This window comes from Gobio gobio (genome assembly GCF_949357685.1).
Source record: "Gobio gobio genome assembly, chromosome: 20".
Lineage (NCBI taxonomy): Eukaryota > Metazoa > Chordata > Actinopteri > Cypriniformes > Gobionidae > Gobio > Gobio gobio.
This window is the reverse complement of record NC_137113.1, coordinates 41,754,859-41,776,464: the sequence shown is the minus strand read 5'-3', so window position 1 is coordinate 41,776,464 and position 21,606 is coordinate 41,754,859. Positions and strand designations below refer to the sequence as shown.

Sequence of the window (21,606 nt, the reverse complement as noted above, 5' to 3'; positions counted from 1 at the left end):
AAGAGGCGTGATCAACGGGCAACAACCCATCGCTTCTCTATCCGTCATCGTGTTAAACCCGTCAATAGTCTGTGATTGGTTCCCGCAAAAGTGTAACAGAAGCAGTAGAAATGAATGTACAGGTTTCCAGACTGAGTTGCAGGGCGAAATCAAATCGCTGGCAGATCCGGGTTTACCCAGCCTAGCACAATGGGACATTGCCACAGAAACTATTAGTCATAAATGTTCATAATTACGCAGAGAGCGTTACACCTGTCCATTTCATATTTCTATGTGCAGTCATTAATATAATTACTGTGTTCGAACAGGTTTCCCTAGCACGCCCCCTGTCTTCCATTGGTCAAACTAATAAATAGTCCCACCCCCAAGCTCACACCAGTGGTTCAGGGATTGTGTAGATATTTTTGTTGAAATCATTATACAAATAACAGACGTTTTTTGGAAGTGACTTATAATTTACAGTAAAAAACACTTCACATTTGATGTTTTCTCATTGAAATGATCATCATTCTTCTTTGGCTTGTTATCAGTTTTGCACATTAGGGTTTTATGTTGCATCTTATGTTGTTATATTAATGTTTATTGCATTATTTTCGTGTCGTGTCTTACCATGGTGGTTTTTCTATTTGTTTGTGACACTGTGGAGCTTCAGTATATTAGTATTTACCACAGCTTGTGGATTTAAGATGTGGCTTTCTCTTTAACACTTAACACTTTAACACTTTTTATGGTGGTTGTCAGAATATTATAAATGTACAAAAATGTATTTTAGTATATCAGTTAATAAAGTATGTGGGTTTTTAATCTAAATTTAGGTTTAGTCCGTAAAACTTGTGACTACTGTATTTTTTTTCCACTGTAAAGTTCTGGCAACCACAGCTGACGTAAATTTCATAATTTTTTTTACAGTATAGTTTTGTCTACGTCCTGCTGTTAACTGCGTATAGTATCTGTGGTAATCCCATGGGTGGTACAGCACCTGAACTGTGTGTGTGTGTTTGAAACAAGACTGTTGTTCACATTCTTATGTATGGCCTGTCCACTGAATCATAATGGATTTCATACCATTGATATTTAAGGACAGAAACTCTTAGCAGATGTCAATCAAATGCAAGATTTCCCTCAGGGTGAAAAAATTAAATTGCAGAGTGCTATACATAGCATGGGACATTGTGTTACACATTAACTGCTCATTTTTGGTGTCTAATCTGCTAATATGCTCTAAGTTCAGGAGGAACTTGATGTAAAGGGGCTTTCGCTGAGGTCAGGAGTACAAATATTTTATGAGCACTTTTTCTTTTACACTTTCGTGTTTTTCGGTTTAGTTACTCGACTCTCGGGTGATTTTCTGGTCATATAGCTGTAGGCTGCCATGTTAAAAATTTGAATAACAAAACTTTTTGTGAATAGTAATCCCTAATACTGGCTTGTGCGTTTTTAGTTTAGGCTTGTTCCAGGAACTTTTTATGTCTGGTCTCACTTACATTAGAAGGAGGACAAAGAGTGCAGGCTGATCATCCATACATTAGGATCTTTCTTTTTCTCTCAACCACAGGCAGGGAAAACAGCATTATTTAATTAAAATTTGCAAATACAGATTCTATGTCAGACGAGGAAGCCGTCTTGTTTGTCGGACTGCTTGTGCTTGGATGAACAATTGTTGAGTAATTCCCCTGCGTATCCCAAACATGTTTCCTGCTTTAAACATTCACAGTCGAAATGTTGATCAGAAGTCACAACAAAACACAGCGGCTTTGTCTTCTGATCTTTATCGTGCTACCACATCATGGCATGTAATATACATGTTGTTTTACCTGTCTACCAGCTTTCTGAGGCTTGTATATGTTGAGCCACTCTTGTCTCTATATTTAATGTTAAAGTTAAAGGCACAGTATGTAAGAAACAAAAACCAGTAGAACAGTGTTATATATTTTGTTGACTTGTGTGTTTTATCCCAGATGTTTCCAATAATGTTTAAATCCAAAGAAATAAGCAATTTTAAGCAGGACACAGACCGTGTCCGTGCGTCGCCTTTCAGTGACATCAAATCTGCCTCGATTTCTGGTTTTATTTTGTAGAAACCATGGAAACACCAAAGACGTTTTAATACATTATGTGTTTAACTAGACAAGGGAACAACTGTGTGGAGACATTTATAGACAGAAAACTAATTATTGTACAGTAATACTGCATTTCTCGGTCATACAATATGTTTTAAAATGAATTGCACGCCATTTAGCAACACAAGCCATCCAGCATTTATTAGTATGATATTCTAATATTGATCTAGATCCCTGCAGTGTGCAACAATCTCATAGCAGCCGTGTAGCGAACGCACAGAGTAATGATATAACATCATTTTCAACACACTCAAATTTATCTGTAACAGAGTATGTAGATATTGGAAGAAGGAGGCGGGAACCGGCGAACGTTTAACAACTTTAATCATAAAATAAACAAAATGAAAGTAAGAACGGCAGCCTCTTCACGGACGGTTGCCGCGGCACATAATCAAACGTAACCAAAACAACATAAAGTCCAGGGGCCTCATTTATAAACGTTGCGTACGCACAAAAGAAGGCGTACGCCACTCTCTACGCAATAATTGGTATTTATAAAAAGCAAACGTGACGGGAAAATGTGCGGTCCTTCACGCAAGCTCTGACCCAGGCGTACGCACAAAAATGGGTGAAATGAGAAATGGCGACACCGTCGGCAGATGGAAGAAACACGTGAAAGTGTGTGAAACTGTAGACCGTTGTGTAAAAGAAATATCAATACTGCCTCTCATAAATAACTTGAAAACTTCACAAAGCAAGTATTACAATTAACAGCCTACACGAACACCCGTTTGATCGATCTGCAGTGTAAAACAAACAAAATCAAACGAAAATTACAACAGAAATGCAAAAAAAAAAAAGTGAAATATGTTCTGCAACAATATTGGCATGTTATGCAATTCATCCTCATAAATAATATGGTAAACAGAACGAAATAATGTGCAAAACTGATATTCTCGTCAATGTGTCCGTCTGGCTTAGCAGATATAGATGCAATTAGATAGACAGATAGATAGATAATTAGGGAGATATATATAGATAAATAGATAAATAGATAGATAGATGTATTAATTGTCCACTGAGGAAAGTTGTTTTCATAGTAAAAATTTCTTCATCAGCTACGGAATCATGGTATTCATGCAAATGCCTTTAGTTTGTTTTATTTTCGATAAAATAACATATGACGTATGTCTCAACCATTCAGAAAGCTGCAAGAAATTACATTTGCGCTGAACTATTTCCCATTTCCACATAGATAATAGGGATAGGGATTAATAGGGATTCCCCAATAATTGCCGCCAGTCTCTCATCAAGAGGGGTCCGCTCCGATGTCCCGTCTCCCCCACCCGTGACAGACACACTCTGGCAACGGAGCGCTAGACGCTTTTTTGCCTCGACTTTGATGTCCGACCATTTCTTTTCATTTTCGTCCACGGTCCGAGGTTGTGAGGCTACAGCATTTACGGCGTCTGCAACCTTTTGCCACTCAAGTGCTTTTTTGGCATTAGTAATGCCCACACTGTGCCCTCCAAAAAATATTTTTCTCCTCTTTTCCACCTCGCCAACGATAATCTCTACTTCACATTGAGTGAAGTTACGTTTTTTTGATTTCCTCTCTGTATTTGCCATGATTTCGCAATCAATGAATATTAACTTGTGGGCGTTTCACAGACTATTTATGGGCAACTATGGGCATGACATGAAGCCGCAAAAGCTGCGCTACATTTAGAATTGATTGTGATTTATTAAGGGAAAACTGCGTAGGATGTGCGTGCGCACGGTTTTATAAATCTGAATATTTCTGTGCGTACGCACGTCCTATGTTTCATCCGTACGCCACTTCTGACGCAAATCCTACGCAAAGGTTTATAAATGAGGCCCCAGGCCTGGTCCTCTCTCATCCTTTACTGTCGTCTCTCTCCTCCTTTTATGTGTCCGAGCTCCTCCGCGAGACACGAGATCAGTGCGGCGTGCAGCTGACGCTCATTATCACTCTGCACCGGCCTCGTCCCATGCTTGCCACAGTATTTAATATGAGAAAACAGTGCTTCGTTACCCCACATACGCATGAGCGGAAGAATCGGAAGCGGCGACTGTGGCGTAATAATTGTATTAAAAAAAGAATAAATGTAATTGTCTCTCATTAGCAATCGCTTCAGCTCCCACAGCACTTGGCCCTGCTCTGCTTCATACTACAGTAACGTTAATAATCTCATCCATGAATATGATTTCTGCCCGCGTCCCGTCCCAATTCTTTTCCACCGGCCATGAGGTGAAGACCACAACTCCCATGATTCCGTGCTCAATCTCAGCGCCATCAAGCTACTCCTTTGTTTTTAATAGGTGATCTCTAGCGACGAAAAACTACATAGTGTGCCTTTAAATGAAAATTTTAATCTATTTTCTAAATGCTGATGCATCCATGTATTTTTATTTTTTTGACCTCTGAAGAATTAGCTAAATCTTCTGATGAATGCGATTTCTCAAGTCATTAAGTCCCCGTAAACCCTGCTCCTCCAAAATCAAGAAAGAAAAGTTATTTGCTACTTGATTTCCACTACGACTTTAATATTTTAAAATGTATTTGATTGTATAGCAAACGTATAGGAAAGAAACATCTTAAGATCTCTTTAGCATCTCAGTTGATGATCCTAGAACAAATGAGAAGCTGATGGAAATGCTTAAGTCTCTTGATTTTCTGATTTTTATCCTGAGTAAAAGTAATTTCACACAAATTTCAGAAGCGATCTCAAATGTGTTCAGATTAAAGGCCCGTTCATACCAAGGACGATAACTATAGTGATAACAATAAAGATATACTGTAATTCTAAAAATCCACACTGCAACTAACGATAAAGGCACAGAGAAACAATATCGTTGATATAATATAGTTTTTCTAGCTGATGAACGATAATTACATTGACAGCCAATCAGAATCCGTCCTTCTTTAAAGAGCTTGAGCATTTAAAGTGGTAGACAACAAAACTGCAGAATAAACAGAACTATATCGTCTGTTGGTGTGGACACTAATATAGTTATCATTATAGTTAGTTATTGTTCTTGGTGTGAACAGACCTTAAGGCTATTATTATACAGTAGTTAACTAAAACTAAAACCAGAAAAAAAAATGTATTGCTAGAAATAAAATAAACGTTAACTGAAATGAAATTTTAAAAAAAATTTTACTTAAAAAAAAAAAAAAAAAAGGAAAAAATAAATAAAGCCAATATAGACATAAAAAACATTAAACATGTACTTAAACTAAATTAAAATGGAAAATATAAAAATAATAAGTGTTTTTTGCTAGTTTCAGCCCGACACAGTTATCATTTTCACGTCCAGCGCCACGTTGTTTAAATAGCAAATGCACTCTCGTCCATCTGTCCACCCATGGGTGTGCTGGTCTGAAAACCAAAAAATGGTGCTATATGGCATAAAAGGGGTTCTTGGCTCGTAATCATAGGGGAACCTCTTTAAGTGCTGTATAGCACCAATCTTACATTTACATTTACATTTATGCATTTAGCAGACGCTTTTATCCAAAGCGACTTACAACTTGGGGGTACAATAAGCGATTGGTCATGAAGAGTCGAGTGAGCGCAACAAGTGCCTGAAATACTGAGTCTGTGTACATTTCTAAGTGTACCACAGGCTAGAGTAGGGAGGGAAAAGGGAAGAAAAAAATCTTGGTGCTTCAATGGTTCTTCAGTGGTTCTTCACCGGTTCTTCGGCTGAGGTGCTATATATCACCGCTATCATATACAGAACATGTTAAGATATGGTGCTATATAGCACCAAAAGTGATTCCCCTATGATTACGAGCCAAGAACCACTTTTAGTGCCAAATAGCACCATTTTTTTTTTTTAGAGTGTGGTTTTCCGACCAGCACGCCCATGGGCTAACTGATGGGCGCGAGTGCATTTGCTATTTAAACAACGTGACGCTGGACGTGAAAATGATAACTGCGTCAGGTGTGTTCAGGCGCATTGTTGGCGCGTTGCTATTTTGAGGAATGGAAAACGACCGCGCCATTGACCAACAAAAACCTGGTCTTTTTTGTGTTATTTTTAAGGGCGCGTTAGTAATATGCGCCTATAGGCAGGTACACAACACGTGTACACTCTGCTTATTACACACACAGGGCAGCAGCACACAAACATTTTTAAATATTAAAAATAAAGGATTCCTCTCTGGAGAAGCGTTCAATTTTCCGCCGAATCCGCCATGGTGCAAGCGCAACTGGCTTTTAAAGGGAATGGGAGATGAGACTCTGATTGGTTTATTGCACATTACGCCCAAAACACATTAAGGGACTACGTACAAGCCTTTTGGACCATGCGCTTGGCGTGCCGACCAACAAAAGTGGATTCGGACACGCTCTAAGTGCACTTGCGCTATGCGCTTAGATCGTTAAAATAGGGCCCAATGTTTACAAGAACAAATAATCTGAGCTATGCTATTCATTTTATAACTATAAACTCATTCTATATGTCAAGAATTGTGTCTATTTACATTTCTGGAGAAAGTTGACTGACACAAATTGACATTGTTACCCCATTTGAAAAAGGTTATTCAACAAGAAAAATAGCAGCGTGAGACTTTAATTTATCCACTGAGAATTGAAAATAATATGTGGGTGTTACAGACCAGAATGGAGCTAGTTTGCTAAAACAATGCCTGAATGGCTATTTGGCCATTGATTAACATAATATCCCATGCGGCTAAAGTGAAGGAACCAAGGAACATTGTTTCAAGTCAATATACGTTTGAAGAAAGCTAAACAAAGACTTAATTTCTTTGGATTAACATGCACCAACGAACCAGGAACAATAAGACCAGGAACATGTTTTAAGAAATAACTATGGTCAGTTATGATTTCATGTTCACTTAAATAATGAAAGAGCAATAAATATTTCTCTGTATTGTTTTCTGAGAAGGCTGTCAGAGGTGTTACATCAAAATGTGAGGAAATTGAGGAAATGTGCTCAGGTCAGCGAGTTGTAGAGACTGGTGTAGGTTCTGTTTCGATGAGGAAAAAGAGGAACTTCACTTTTTTATGTTTGTAAAAGTATATTTAATTCTTCATCTGTTACCTGCAATCGAGCAGTTCAGATATGAGCAGATCTCTCTTTTGCAGATCTTTATATCACGTATTCAATTTCATAGGGTATATGCATGATATATATCCATCATTTATTCCTCATACCTGCCTCTGTCTCTCTCCATCCGTCTGTTCTGTTCATTTGCCCCCTCCCCCTTTCACTTTAGCAGAGTAGCGCTTCAAGACAGATGTTCATTAGTTGACATCGATTGCAGACGCAGAGGGTGTGTATGTCTGCATGAGTGTGTGTGTGTGTGTGTGAGTGTGCAGCTCAGCCTGTTTACCATGATGCTCGCTATTGGATGACTTGGAGTTTGACCGTTGTCTGATCAGCTGTATGGCCGTGCTGACTGATCGGAACAAAGACATGGTGGATTATTACTCTAAGATCCGGTCCAACCACCGGCCCAGAAGCGCAATGCCCCTCTCTCTGAACACGCAGGTATGTCCACAACCCCTTCAGACTGGGTTTCTGGGCACGGAAGTGCTGTTACTGACTCTTTGTGGTCGTTTTGATACGAGTTGATAGGGAAAAAGTTATACATTGGCATGACTGTTCAATATTTTACACTTTGTGTGGTGTTTATACGTGAGCATTGTGCATTAAAATGTCAGCAAGTAACGTGGCGCATTAGTTGCGTACAATCGTGCTTCTGTTGTTCTCGGCTAGGATGTGGTCTCTTCCTGTTGAGACACTCCCTGGTGTAGATAAAGCACATGTACTTGTTAAACATCATCGGGGTCAAGTGTTTCTCACTGGAAAGTTGACCAACTCTGTAAAACTCTATAAAACAGAACAGCTGCAAGGCACTAACATTTAGCATCTCTGACCAGAAAAGGCAAGTTTTGTTTAATTGTTCAGTCTGCATCGTTCCAAGCTTCTATAAATGTTGTGTGTGATGAACTACATAATGTGTGTGCCAATGCCAGACTGCCAGTTTCTGCTCTTATAGGCTTCTCCCTAAACATCCATTGCTTCTTTCTCTTTTGCACTCAGTTAGCCTACTTCTACAATGACTTATACAGGGTGTATGGCTGTCTCTGTTGGCCAGCGCATTCAGATCATCTAAATTTATCTCACAAAAGGATGGCATACATTTAAGGCTGGGGATTTCATCACTCCCTTTGCTTTTAGATGTTTTAAAGGGATAGTCCAGCCAAAAATGAAAATCATGTCATCTTTTTGTTCTCCCTTATCATTACAAAACTGCGTGACTTCTGTGGAACACGAAATGAAAAATGTTAAAGAATGTACTGGATGCTCTTTTAGTAAAAAGAAAAGCGAATGGGGGGATCCGGGGAGAAGTGTCATAAGTTGTCCGAATGACTTGCACTATGGTGCACTGAGTGCACTATATTGCAAATATTCAGAGGTTGATAGCTTTATGTGAAATTGATGTTGCTACTGTATGTCACATGACTGTTTGTGACAAGTTTGAATATGCAGAAGCTCAAATGAGATTTGACAGCTACAGCAGATTACGATTTAATCCATTCCTATTGAACAAAATTGGGAGTTTATTGAATCAAAATCATTCTAATATGCGGATTTTCCCGCTCAATTTATGGTTCTTATTATTATTATCAATGTCGTGAACATTTTTTGCTTCTGACTAATATTTTTGTGGAAACTGTGTTTTTTTTTTTCCAGAAAGTTTTAAAAAACTATTTATTCATTAACTATGTCTTTACTGTCACTTTTGATCAATTTAAAGCGTCCCTGCTGAGTGAAAGTATTGATTTATTCCCTTTATTTTTTACAATCTTTTTTTAATCTTACCCTAAACTTTGAATTGCAGTATATCACGGTTTCCACAAAAAAAGCAGCAAAAACTGTTTTCAACATTGATAATAATTAGAAATATTTCATAAGCAGAAAATCAGAATATTAGAATGATTTCTGAAGGATCATGTGACACTGAAGACCGGAGTAATGATGCTGAAAATTCAACTTTGATCACAGGAATAAATTATATTTTAAAATATATTACAATAGAAAATGGTTCTTTTAAATTGTAATAATATTTCACAATATTACTTTTTTTGTGTTGTTTTTGATCAAATAAATGCAGCCTGGGTGAGCATAAGAGTCTTTTCAAAAACAAAAATTCTTTATTATTCCAAACTTTCGCCCAGTAGTGTGTCATAATAGAGAAGAAAATGTGGTCGCAATTTGTGATTTAATGCCAAATGACAAAATATCGATAGGGCAATATATCGTTGTCCTTCTCTGTGCGATATGAGAATCGATACGCTGGCACCTAATATTGATATTATAATTAATAAAATAAGTCGCTCTTAATAGATTTCCCTGCTCTCAGCGTCGCTACTTCATGGCTCCTCAAGGTGCCGCTCACCACACGATGAGGGAAACGTGAACATAAGTTAACTATCCTAAGAAAAAGAGTTTTTTAACAGGATGGCGGATAGCAGTGTGAGTAAAATAATAGATCCAAGTCCAAAGTCTGGAAAATCTGCACTTAACCTTTTCACAGGCCTTTTGTTTTCATAGTTAGACAGATATCATGATGTATCATTATAGGATTGTAGCAATATATTGATTATCACAGAATTGCTGTATCGTGATATTATCGGTAACGTGTATCGTATCGTAATGTGAGGTACCCTGTGATTCCCACCCCTAATGAAGTTACATTTCAGTCTGTCCATCACACAAAGCAGTTGAAAACTTGAATATTCAATATATGTTCAACACTGTTGAATATAGTGCATAGACTACCATACAACTCATATTTCATAGTTCACCCAAAAATGAAAATGATCCCATGCTTTACTCACTCTCAAGCCTTCCTAGGTGTATATGACTTTCATCTTTCAGACGAATGCAATCTGAGTTATTTTAAAAAATGTCCTGGCTCTTCCAAGATTTATAATAACAGTGAATGGCTGTTTCTGTTGTGAAGTCCATAATAGTGCATCTATCCATCATAAATCCATCCGCGTTCGTCACCAGAACTTAAGCTACGCCTGCGTCCTTCATCATACGCTGGAATGCCAGTCTCTCGTGAATGCACATACGATAGTTAGCGTAAATTAGAGATTACAGTTTGTAAAGTTTTAAATATGGATATTTTTCTTATACAAATGCGCCACTTCGCTTCAGAAGCCCTTTATTAACCCCCCAGAGCCGTGTGGAGCAGTTATATAATGGATAGATGCACTTTTATGGACTTCAAAACAGAATCAGCCATTCACTGCCATTATAAAGCTTGGAAGAGCCAGGACATTTTTAATAACTCTGATTGTATTCGTCATATACACCTAGGATGACTTGAGGGTGAGTAAATCTTGGGCTAATTTTCATTTTTGGGTGAACTATCCCTTTAACAGCCCAGGGGGCGTATTACAGAAACATTTTAACTTTAGAATCCTATAGAGACAGAGCGTATTTAGGCCACACCCACACCGGGGGGGGGAAACAATCCAACGCTTTCCATTGACTTTGCATTGCGTGAGGCTGCATCCTTGTCATTTTGGACTTATTAAAAAAACAGAACAATGTCTAAAAGCTGATATGTGACAAAGTGTACAGCAAACAAGCTAAAAAACTCAGAAATACGTTTTTATAAGCTGTCGACCCAAATAATAACAATAAATAATAATAATTGTTGTTGTTATTATTATTATAATTATTATTTGCCTATTGTTGCATTTAGGCTACATGCATTTAGAAGAAGAAAAGGGAACAAAGAAATGAAAAGTCAGTCATAATACACAATGCCAGGTTTATTAGGCAATAATAATAAAGTGCTAAGATTATTACAGTTAAACAAGATTTTGACACACATCATTCTTATTAAATCGTTGGATTCCGCCACCCGTTTATAGAGAATCACTGCAGTTAATATAATTTGATGAATAATACACAATAAAACAATAAGATTCGTGGGAGTTTGCTGTTCTTCTTCTAAAATGAATCCTTGAGTAAAGTTTTTACAAACCCGTGCGCACGGATTGTTAAAGCGTGCGCACGGATTATGAATTTGTGGGAACAGATTTAAAAACCGAGGGTACGGTTTGCAAAATCTGAGCGCACGGATTGGAAATTCGTGGGTACGGTTTATTAATCCGTGGGCACGATTTGTTAAACCGAGGGAACAGTTTAAGAAATCGTGATCACGGTTTATAAACTGAGGATTGCAAAACCGTCGGCACGAATTGTTTTTTTTTCTCCTATAGGTGACCTGCCGGGCTCCGTAGATCTGTTTGGTAACCATGGCAATTTCAGTTAGGGCCGCATTTTGGACAAAGGCTATTACAGAATGACATTTCTTTAGTGCATAATGTTATCTTAACTATGGATAGGAAACGGGTATTACAGAAGCATCCTAACTTGACAAAAAAATCCTAAAAGCTGTCTTAACTTTAGGACAACCCCACTGTTGTCCTAACTTCAAAACTTTTTGAAATCCAACGGTTAAAAATCACAGTACAAAAGCCTTTTTCGAGAGCGCGTTACATTTATTAATTATATAAGATGAAGAGCAGCGACATTTGATGGTGGAGAGACTTTTGGACGGTCAATTTCTGCCGCACCGGAATTAAAAGCACGCCGTTGTTTCTCCATTTTGATTTTAGGTTTACCTCAGAAGCAGTTTGCCAGTTGTTGGTTGCTTGGTAACAGACCTGACAGTTGATTACCGAACTCGATGGAGCGGTTTAAGATTTCCTAACAACAGATAAGATGAGATTTTGTAAGATAGGATAAGAATCCTAAATCAAGTTAAGATTTGCTTCTGTAATACGAAATTGTGAAAAATCTTAAATTAACTCATCATATCTTAAGTTAAGATCTAAGATAGAACATTTCTGTAATACGCCCCCTGATCCCCATTCACTTTCATGACACGAAAAAGATTGACCAGTACTTCAACATTTCTTCAACATTCAAAGAAAGTCAAATGTTTATGTTGGGTGGCTAAATAATCTTCTGACAGACGTTTCATTTCCCTATCTTTATCACTCGATTCTCATTGCCCCAAATAATCTCAAGTCAGTGTTGTTTGTGGTGGACGTATTTGTGTGGCTATTGTTTGTGATCATTATAATAATAAACTGGTTTCCTGTCAGTTGATGCATTTAGGCAGTTGTGGCTGATGCACGCTTGGTCTGTGCCACGGCTGGGTAAATATAGACCATGGATATGATATGATGTGCTGGCTGACTAGCTCTTATTTCCGTTGTTATGCTTCAATTGTTACTCTTGCTCTTCTGTTTCTTTTTCTGTTTTTTCTCTCTTTATTTCTGTCTCTCTCTCACAGACATTTTTCAGGAGAGGTGTGTCCTCGTACAGGCCTCTCTCGAGGCTGAAGGTGAGCTCAGTACTGCATATAGTCATAAGCCATCTATTACAGAGCCATCTTCACTCCACCTGCATGCACAGGGAACTTCATGTGTTCTTCTGTATCACGTGCTGGATTGTGCAAAAATATTTTGCAATCTCTGTTGAGCATTTGTGGATGAAGGAACTTTAAGTGCTAGTCATTTTCGAGTATTTTTCCACTACATACCTGATGATTTTTTATTAATACTATTACTCATACCTTACAATTATGCATTTGAACAAACCCCTAACCCTATTTAGTAAACTTCTGCATGTGTCTCTTCCAGCACCTCTTGTGCTACATATATGAATGACACCACAAATCATGCTGTTTTTCGAGGAGAGGTGTACTATTTTCTCCTTGCTGACAATAAAATGGGCTAAAATCTCACAGACTTTTCTTAGAGACCAGAATATCACAGACTTGATAGAGACTTGAGCCAGTATGCAACCACCTAGCAACCACATGATACTGTTAAAACCCATTCCGAACACCTTAACAACCACATAGCAACTGCCTGACATTGTGTCAGTGACCTTAGAACACACTTATGAAAAAGAAGTGTGCTTAATTTATTGAATTTGCACTTGTAGTGTACTTCAAATCTTAAAAGTGTTTTTTTTTTTTTTTAAATACTGTACCTGCAGATATCATAGTATTAATTCCATGGACGTCGGAAGCAAAAAAAATGTGGGTGGGTCCTCAGAAATGTTTTACTGGAGTAGATGCCAATTACATTAAGTACAAATACATCGCTTTGCTTGCTAAACGTATTGTTCGGAAAGACAAAATTACGGAAATCGCCATATCATTGAGAGCAGTAGTAGTGTAGGGGTGAGACGCACGGCATCTAGTTTTGACACAAATCAACCCGCGGTTCGAGTCCGGCTTTCGCCGAACTCAATCTTCTCCGTTTTCCCATCACATATCAAATCGGAAAGGCATTTATTTTCAATAAAAATGAAGAAAATATTAGAAAAGTGGAAATAAAGCGTCTCACGTTTTTAATAATAAGTGTTTATCGATTAGGGGTAGGTAAACAGACATGTGCTGAATGTTAGAGACGATAAACGTGAGTGGGTCCAATATCATTGATCGTAAAAAGTGGGTGGGTCTTGTCCCACCCACATACAATGGTTCCGACGCCCATGATTAATTGTCTTGCATAGCCAGACCTTTCGCAGCTTTCATTGGTCGAGGAACGCCCAAGAGGATGTTTGACTGACAAGTAACGCAACCAATCACAGTTCGTTTTGTTTAGGGGTGTCATGTTTGAGGGCGTAAATGTAAAGTCGATGTCCCTGCAATAACAGACCGGTTGTGGATCGAATTATTATTTATTTAAGAACGTTGTGCAAGTTTACTGCAACAATGGAGCCGCAAAAATCCAGCGTTTTGTTGATCCTGGTAAGCGCTCATTGTCACAGTATGACGGCGTTCGTCTTCCACGAGGGGGTCTGGCGTCACGGCATTTGCTTCCAGACGGACTGTTAAAGGGTTAGTTCACCCAAAAATGAAAATTCTGTCATTAATTACTCACCCTCATGTCGTTGGACACCCGTAAGACCTCCGTTCATATTCGGAACACAAATGAAGATATTTTAGTTGAAAGCTGATGGCTGAGAAAGGCTTCACACAGGCCTCCATTGGCATTCAGTACATTGACACTTCCAAGATCCATGAAAGGCACTTAAAACGTCGTTACAAAGTCTATCTCACCACAGTGGCTCTACAATAATCATACAATGCGACGACAATAGTTTTTGTGCGCAAAAAAAAATCAAAATAACACCTTTATCCAACTTGTTCTTGTCTTCCGTGTGCGCCTCCACGACGCATGCGCGAGAATATGACGTAGCGCCGGTGTTCGGGAATCGATGAAATACACACTTTTAAGCTCCATTTTGAGCACTACGCCGAGACCTAAAGCACGATCAATGTAGAATCCAACAGCTTAGACACGCGCGTCTTCCTCTGCTCGTAAACAAATCGCTTCTGGGTCATATGTCCGAACGCCGGATCTGCGTCATATTCTCGCGCATGCGTCGTGGAGGCGCACACGGAAGTCGAGAACAAGTTGGATAAAGGTGTTATTTTGATTTTTTTTTGCGCACAAAAACTATTGTCGTCGCATTGTATGATTATTGTAGAGCCACTGTGGTGAGATAGACTTTGTAACGACGTTTTAAGTGCCTTTCATGGATCTTGGAAGTGTCAATGTACTGAATGCCAATGGAGGCCTGTGTGAAGCCTTTCTCAGCCATCAGCTTTCAACTAAAATATCTTCATTTGTGTTCCGAATATGAACGGAGGTCTTACGGGTGTCCAACGACATGAGGGTGAGTAATTAATGACAGAATTTTCATTTTTGGGTGAACTAACCCTTTAAAGAACGTGACACACACGTCTCGCGGACATCCTTTAGAATTCAACCAATCAGATGACGACTTTGAAACTCCTTAAGTGTTTCCAGATAAGTGTGTCATATGCATCAGACATTCAGCCAACGCTCGGTGGGTTTGACGTCTGAGGCTGAGACTATCATAGTATTTATCAAATAAAAAGCCACTTAAGTGTATTTAGGTGGAGTGTGTAATATTTATAAGGATCTATTGACAGGAATGCAATATAATATACATAACTATGTTTTCAGTGGTGTATAAAGACCTTACATAATGAACCGTTATGTTTTTATTACCTTAGAATGAGCCATTTCTATCTACATACACCACGGGTCCCCTTCCAGTGAAGACGCCATTTTGCACCGTCATGTTTCTACAGTAGCCCTAAACGGACAAACTGCTCTACAGAGCGCTAGTCACTCTCTGCCGTCTCAGACAACATCTTTGTCCTGTGTCAGCCACCGTAGATTCTCTGTGTGCTTCGAAAGGGAGGGGTGAGCGGTGGCGGTTGCAATTTGCAACCTCACCACTAGATGCCGTCATGTACACAGTACACAGTGCACACAGTGCAATGTACACAGTGCACCTTTAAAGATAGTACACTTTCATGACTATGGCTGAATCTGAAATCGCCCCCTAAACCCTCAATCACTATTCCCTACTTTAGTTCACCAATATAGTTCACTTGAAGTAGTGAAGGAAAACAAGTGAGCGAATTCGGACAGCCGCTATGTGTACATCGGCTGTACACTCATTATTGCGGTGCATTGTGGGATTGAATGAGTGCACTCAATAACATCCACTATGGTTTCGGACACCACTACAAATATCTGTCCCCTCAAATAATGCCCTATTTAAGGGTATAAGGGGCGATTTTCGGACACCGGTGGCCATTGAGTGAACTGCAGCCAGCAATTAATTGCTGGTGTTCGCACTCGTGCTCACGTGACATACAAGAGACTGAATGTGATTCAATGTCTCGGTATACTCACGGCGAGGCTCTTTTCATTCTTCTTCACTTTGAAGTAAAAGAGTTGGAAATACCTTTGCAGCGATATACTGTTAACGAACATCCAGACGCGTCCACGCTACTGAAAGTGACGTTTAGATGAATATGTAAATGTGTGCACTAGGGGTGTAACAGTACACAAAAGTGACAGTTCGGTACGTATCTCGGTTTTGAAGTCACGGTTCAGTACGAGTTCGGTACAGCAGTTTTACAAAATTGCTTTTTATTTATATTTATTCAACAGTGGTTTACTGAAAAAATCGTGTCTGTCCTTAAATTAATTCAATTATTACTAAAAGTTTCTTAAAGATAATGCTGTAAACTATATAAGGAGCCCTTACTTAGGCCTACACATTGCTATTAAAGGTTAACAACAGAGCCTAAACTATTAGCCTAGATTCAGTTGCTATTTATTTTTAGATATTATAATCAACACTCATAAGCTTCACATAAGGCAGTTTTTGCATTAACTTCTGAATCTACTTATTCTCCAATTCGTTGTTGAAATATAATCATTTATACACAGTGGCTGTCATTTTCATGACAGATTTATTTAAGCATAAATTAAATAATCCAGATATCACTAACAGGTTCAGTAGAATATAATGAATATATAGGCTAATATAGTGGATATATTTAGCGAAAGAGTTTGTTTCTCTAGTGAACTAACAGCTGTGGACACTGAATGACTTCTGAGGTAAATGTGATGCTACGTGGCATTGTTTACAAGCTGTTTTATTGTCTTTCCGCGGTTGAAACATGACATATTACACGACATATGATACATTTCAGTATGTTGTAATGTATCCTCAACATGCCTTAAGAGATATTATTTTATGTTTATTCTTTAGGAAGAGATGATCACGTTCACTCGCCCCGCACTGCCACTTGAAGTTGACCTGAAGCGTCTATGCAGCGCCTATACAGTCAAGTTACATTAAAGAGCGTCAAAACGGCCTTTATCTTTTGAATTTCATGATCAAATGGACTGAATACTCAATATGTTCGTCTGGGAACTCGGATTGAAGTGTGTCCCGCACTTAAAACAAGCCGACTGTTAACTGCACTGTAAAAAATGTCAGGTATCCAATTGAAAATTTTCTAGCGACTGATCACATCTAAATTTTTTAGTTGGCCAAATTGAATTTCTGTGAATAAAATTGTATCAATTCACAGAAATTCAATTTGGCTTACTGAAAAATTTAGATGTGATCAGTCACTAGAAAATGTTCAATTGGAGAGGCCGGAAATTTTTTACAGTGTGTTAAAGATTGCATTCGGAACCCACGCGTACACCGAACCAAAAGCCCTGTACCGAAACGGTTCGATACGAATATGTGTACCATTACACCCCTAGTGTGCACCTTTCCTCAATAACAGAATTAAAGGGTTAGTTCACCCAAAAATGAAAATTCTGTCATTAATTACTCACCCTCATGTCGTTGGACACCCGTAAGACCTCCGTTCATCTTCGGAACACAAATGAAGATATTTTAGTTGAAAGCTGATGGCTGAGAAAGGCTTCAGACAGGCCTCCATTGGCATTCAGTACATTGACACTTCCAAGATCCATAAAAGGCACTTAAAACGTCGTTACAAAGTCCATCTCACCACAGTGGCTCTACAATAATTTTACGATGCAACGACAATAGTTTTTGTGCGCAAAAAAAAATCAAAATAACACCTTTATCCAACTTGTTCTTGTCTTCCGTGTGTGCCTCCACGACGCATGCGCGAGAATATGACGTAGCGCCGGAGTTCGGGAATCCATGAAATGCACACTTTAACCCCATTTTGAGAACTTGGCCGAGACCTAAAGCACGATCAATGTAGAATCCAACAGCTTAGACACGCGCGTCTTCCTCTGCTTGTAAACAAATCGCTTCTGGGTCATGTGTCCGAATGCCGGATCTGCGTCATATTCTCGCGCATGCGTCGTGGAGGCACACACGGAAGACAAGAACAAGTTGGATAAAGGTGTTATTTTGATTTTTTTTTGCGCACAAAAACTATTGTCATCGCATCGTAAAATTATTGTAGAGCCACTGTGGTGAGATGGACTTTGTAACGACGTTTTAAGTGCCTTTTATGGGTCTTGTGAGTGTAAATGTACTGAATGCCAATGGAGGCCTATCTGAAGCCTTTCTCAGCCATCAGCTTTCAACTAAAATATCTTCATTTGTGTTCCGAAGATGAACGGAGGTCTTACGGGTGTCGAACAACATGAGGGTGAGTAATTAATGACAGAATTTTCATTTTTGGGTGAACTAACCCTTTAATGCACAACAAAAATGACAGCAGTGAGAAAACAGCAGTTAAGAAAGCATCTGATCATAGTGATGTGGAAATGTTAGCACCAGCTCTGCGATTCACCAGCATTAAAATTACACTTAAGATAGTTTGATTGTTAAGTATATTTGAGACTCTAGACCTGGCTATGTGAGACTATAGTTTAAATTAATAACTTTTCTTTGCACGACGTGACCTTACAGAACAGAACAGCTCTTCTGATTTTCCTGGCAAAAAATTCCCGAGTCATAAAAATCAGTCTACAGGCTTTCATAGACAACCTAGGAAGTTGAGGAAGGTCTCGTGTTTTAAGTTTTGTTTCAAGCTGTTCACACATTAGCAATAAAAATGGATTAATAGCCTACATGAATATTCTTACCCCTTTAAGTAGACTTTTAAAAAAGTGCACTTTGTAATAGTGTCAAAGGCAAAAAGTCTTTTGTCGTGCTTGAAAGAAGTACACTTATTTTTATGTGTTGACTAACTATACTTGATTATAATTTTAACTGTAGTGTGTTATTTGATATTGCATTTAAAGTTAATATTAGATTATAGATTTTAAATGTACTAAACTTCATAAGTTGAATACAAGTTGAAATGACTGAAATATGGTGTACTGCCGAATGTCCTGAAAAGGCACATTAAAATACAAAGACAATAGAAATGAATGATAAAAATACATAAAAAGATGTACTTAAGTCCTACTGAAAAATTGTATAGCTAATTGCGTTTAATATAAATTGAACTATACTACATTTACATTTAATTTCAATGAACATGCAATATAGTGTCCGAAAACATTACATACAGTACATATTTAAGTGTATTATATCTGTAATAAGTACTCATTTTAAAAGTATGCTAAAGTGCTCTTCTTTTTAACAAGGGCAGGCAAACAGGCTTCTTCAGAAAAAGTCACATACTTCTTCAGCCCTCTATCACCAACCGTTGGTCTAAAACCACCTCATTGTCCATCACAGCCGCAGAACTGCATAACACAAACACTGACAATCGAAAACTAGATTAAAAGGCCCCTGTCGTTGATACACACAACATCTCTGGGATTAAACATGCTCCATTCTTTAATCAGGACCATGTGAGGTTTATCTGGTGGGGCTTTGGCCATCGTAAAACGACAAACAATAAAGATGAAAAGTCTGCTTGTGGTTTTCTTCTTTACAGCTGTCAACCCTTGTTCTGTTTCCTGAGATCAGCGTGCACAGGAAGTGCTCTGTTTCTGTATCAGGCATTAGTCGAAATCACTTGATTATTTTGAGCATCAATGCATTTCCAGAGTGCAGTCGACAGTGGCGTTGGTGTAGAAAGTTACTCAGGTTAGGGAGCATTTTGTTTACCGGTAGTTTTTCTTTCTGGTGATGTGGAGAGTCCGTCCAAACTGAACTTCACGTTGGTGCATGGCACATTTTGCATAAGGGAGGATTGTGGGAGGAGGGTGTGAAAGCAGACGCTCCATCCAGTGTTTGTTCTGGTGTTTGTATAAACGTTTGTGACATCACACAATCATCTGTTTACATAAGTCGGCATCACTGTAAAAGGTCAAGTGATCAAGTTACACGTGCATGTCTTCAGCCAAATGAACACTATTTATATCACATTTCATGATTGTATTATTTAATATTATATCTTCTGGGCAGTTGACATTTAATTTTACTATCCTTTGCAAAAATATGTTTTGTCTTCTGTACATTCATCGTTTGGTTACATTATTTGTAAATAAAATTAAATGATCTATTCTAGATTATATTATAATATTTCTCACTTTATACACTGGGCTTAAACAATATTTTTACTGTCAACCTATCAAAAATGTAACATTTTCCATATAATATTTGAACCATTTGTTTCGGCTTTTGTACAATGACAGTATCAAACCAATTATAGCAAAAACTATACTATTATAGTTTTTTGCTCATATTTTGTATTGGATTTTTTGTAATACGTTTTAGTAATTTTTTGTAATGTTTTTGTGTAATTTTCTTAGTTTTTTTATATTTATATATATATATATATATATTCATTTATATGTATGTTACATTTTATTTTATTTCAAATAATGAAAATGTTAGTTAACAATAATAACCCTGATTTGATTATTATTTAAACAACATTTATATAACATTTATATATTTAATTGTTTAATCAACATGTCTGTAATTTTTGTTGTTTTTTTTAGTTTTTTTTAATATGTATAGTTTTTATTAAGTTTTAGTTTATTTTGTTTATATAAATAGTGAATATGTATATATATATATATATATATATATATATATATATATATATATATATATATATATATATATATATATATATATATATATATATATATATATATATATATATATTAGTTTTTTCATTCATTTTAAGTAATGAAAAGTTTTTTTATGGTTTTAGTTGAAAACAATAACCCTGATTTAATGATTATTTAAACAGCAATATATATTTTATAAAATATTATATGGAATGTTAAAGACAACATGTGTGTGTGTGTGTGTGTATATATATATATATATATATATATATATATATATATATATATATATATATATATATATATATATATATATACACACACTGTTTATATAAACCAAATAAACAAAAACTTAATAAAAAACTATACATATTTTTAAAAAACAAAAACTAAGAAAATTACAGACATGTTGATTAAACAACTATATATATATATAATCATATTTGGGGGTCTTTGATATCAAGTCTAAAAGCCCCTGCCTTGTACAAGCATAATGCATTTTAAGCTAAAATCTTGATCTTTAAAACGTTTGTCAACTGTCATTCTAGTCTCTTCGTTCTAGCTTTATTTAAATATCTGCAATGCTCTTCATTTTTGTCCATCAGGCAGAGGATGACAGCCCTCTCACAGCGGTGTACGTAAACATCCCCCGCGTGCGTCGGGGAACCATCGACTCCTCCAGTCCCATTGCTTCTCCATTGCAGAACTTCCTGGACCCTCCCGATACCCTCCTTTTGGACTCTGCAGGATGGGAGATCCATACTGACGACCAGAGCGGGCAAAAGTACTACTACCATTCCTCCACGGGCCGGAGCACCTGGGAGTATCCGCTCAGCTACTCTATGGATTCGTCAGTGGCGACGGAAGAGGCCCGTTCCCCTCCCTCATTCCCCCACTCTCCCACCTGCTCGTCCATGAGCCCTTCTCCTCAGAGATGGAGCTCGGACTGGGAGAAGGTGCTGGATGAGAATTCTGGCAGGCATTACTTCTTTAACTCTGTGTCGGGTCAGAGCTCATGGGATCCCCCGGAGGACATCAGCTCTCCAGGGAGCGTAACATTTCTGGAAGAATTCCCGGTATGGAGGTTTTTCTGCTGAGTCAAACGAATGATACTTTAATATGTACTAAAG

General features: G+C 37.8%; 1 protein-coding gene across 2 annotated transcripts in view; it reads left to right on the top strand.

Annotated features, from left to right (window-relative positions):
- Nucleotides 1-21,606, top strand: part of arhgap27 (Rho GTPase activating protein 27) — a 61,478-nt gene that overhangs the window by 19,760 nt on the left and 20,112 nt on the right. For both annotated transcript variants that reach the window (XM_079801045.1, XM_079801044.1), the window contains exon 3: nt 21,082-21,552. In XM_079801045.1, coding sequence (XP_079657171.1) covers nt 21,082-21,552 — 471 coding nt within the window. The remainder of the gene's footprint in view (nt 1-21,081; nt 21,553-21,606) is intronic.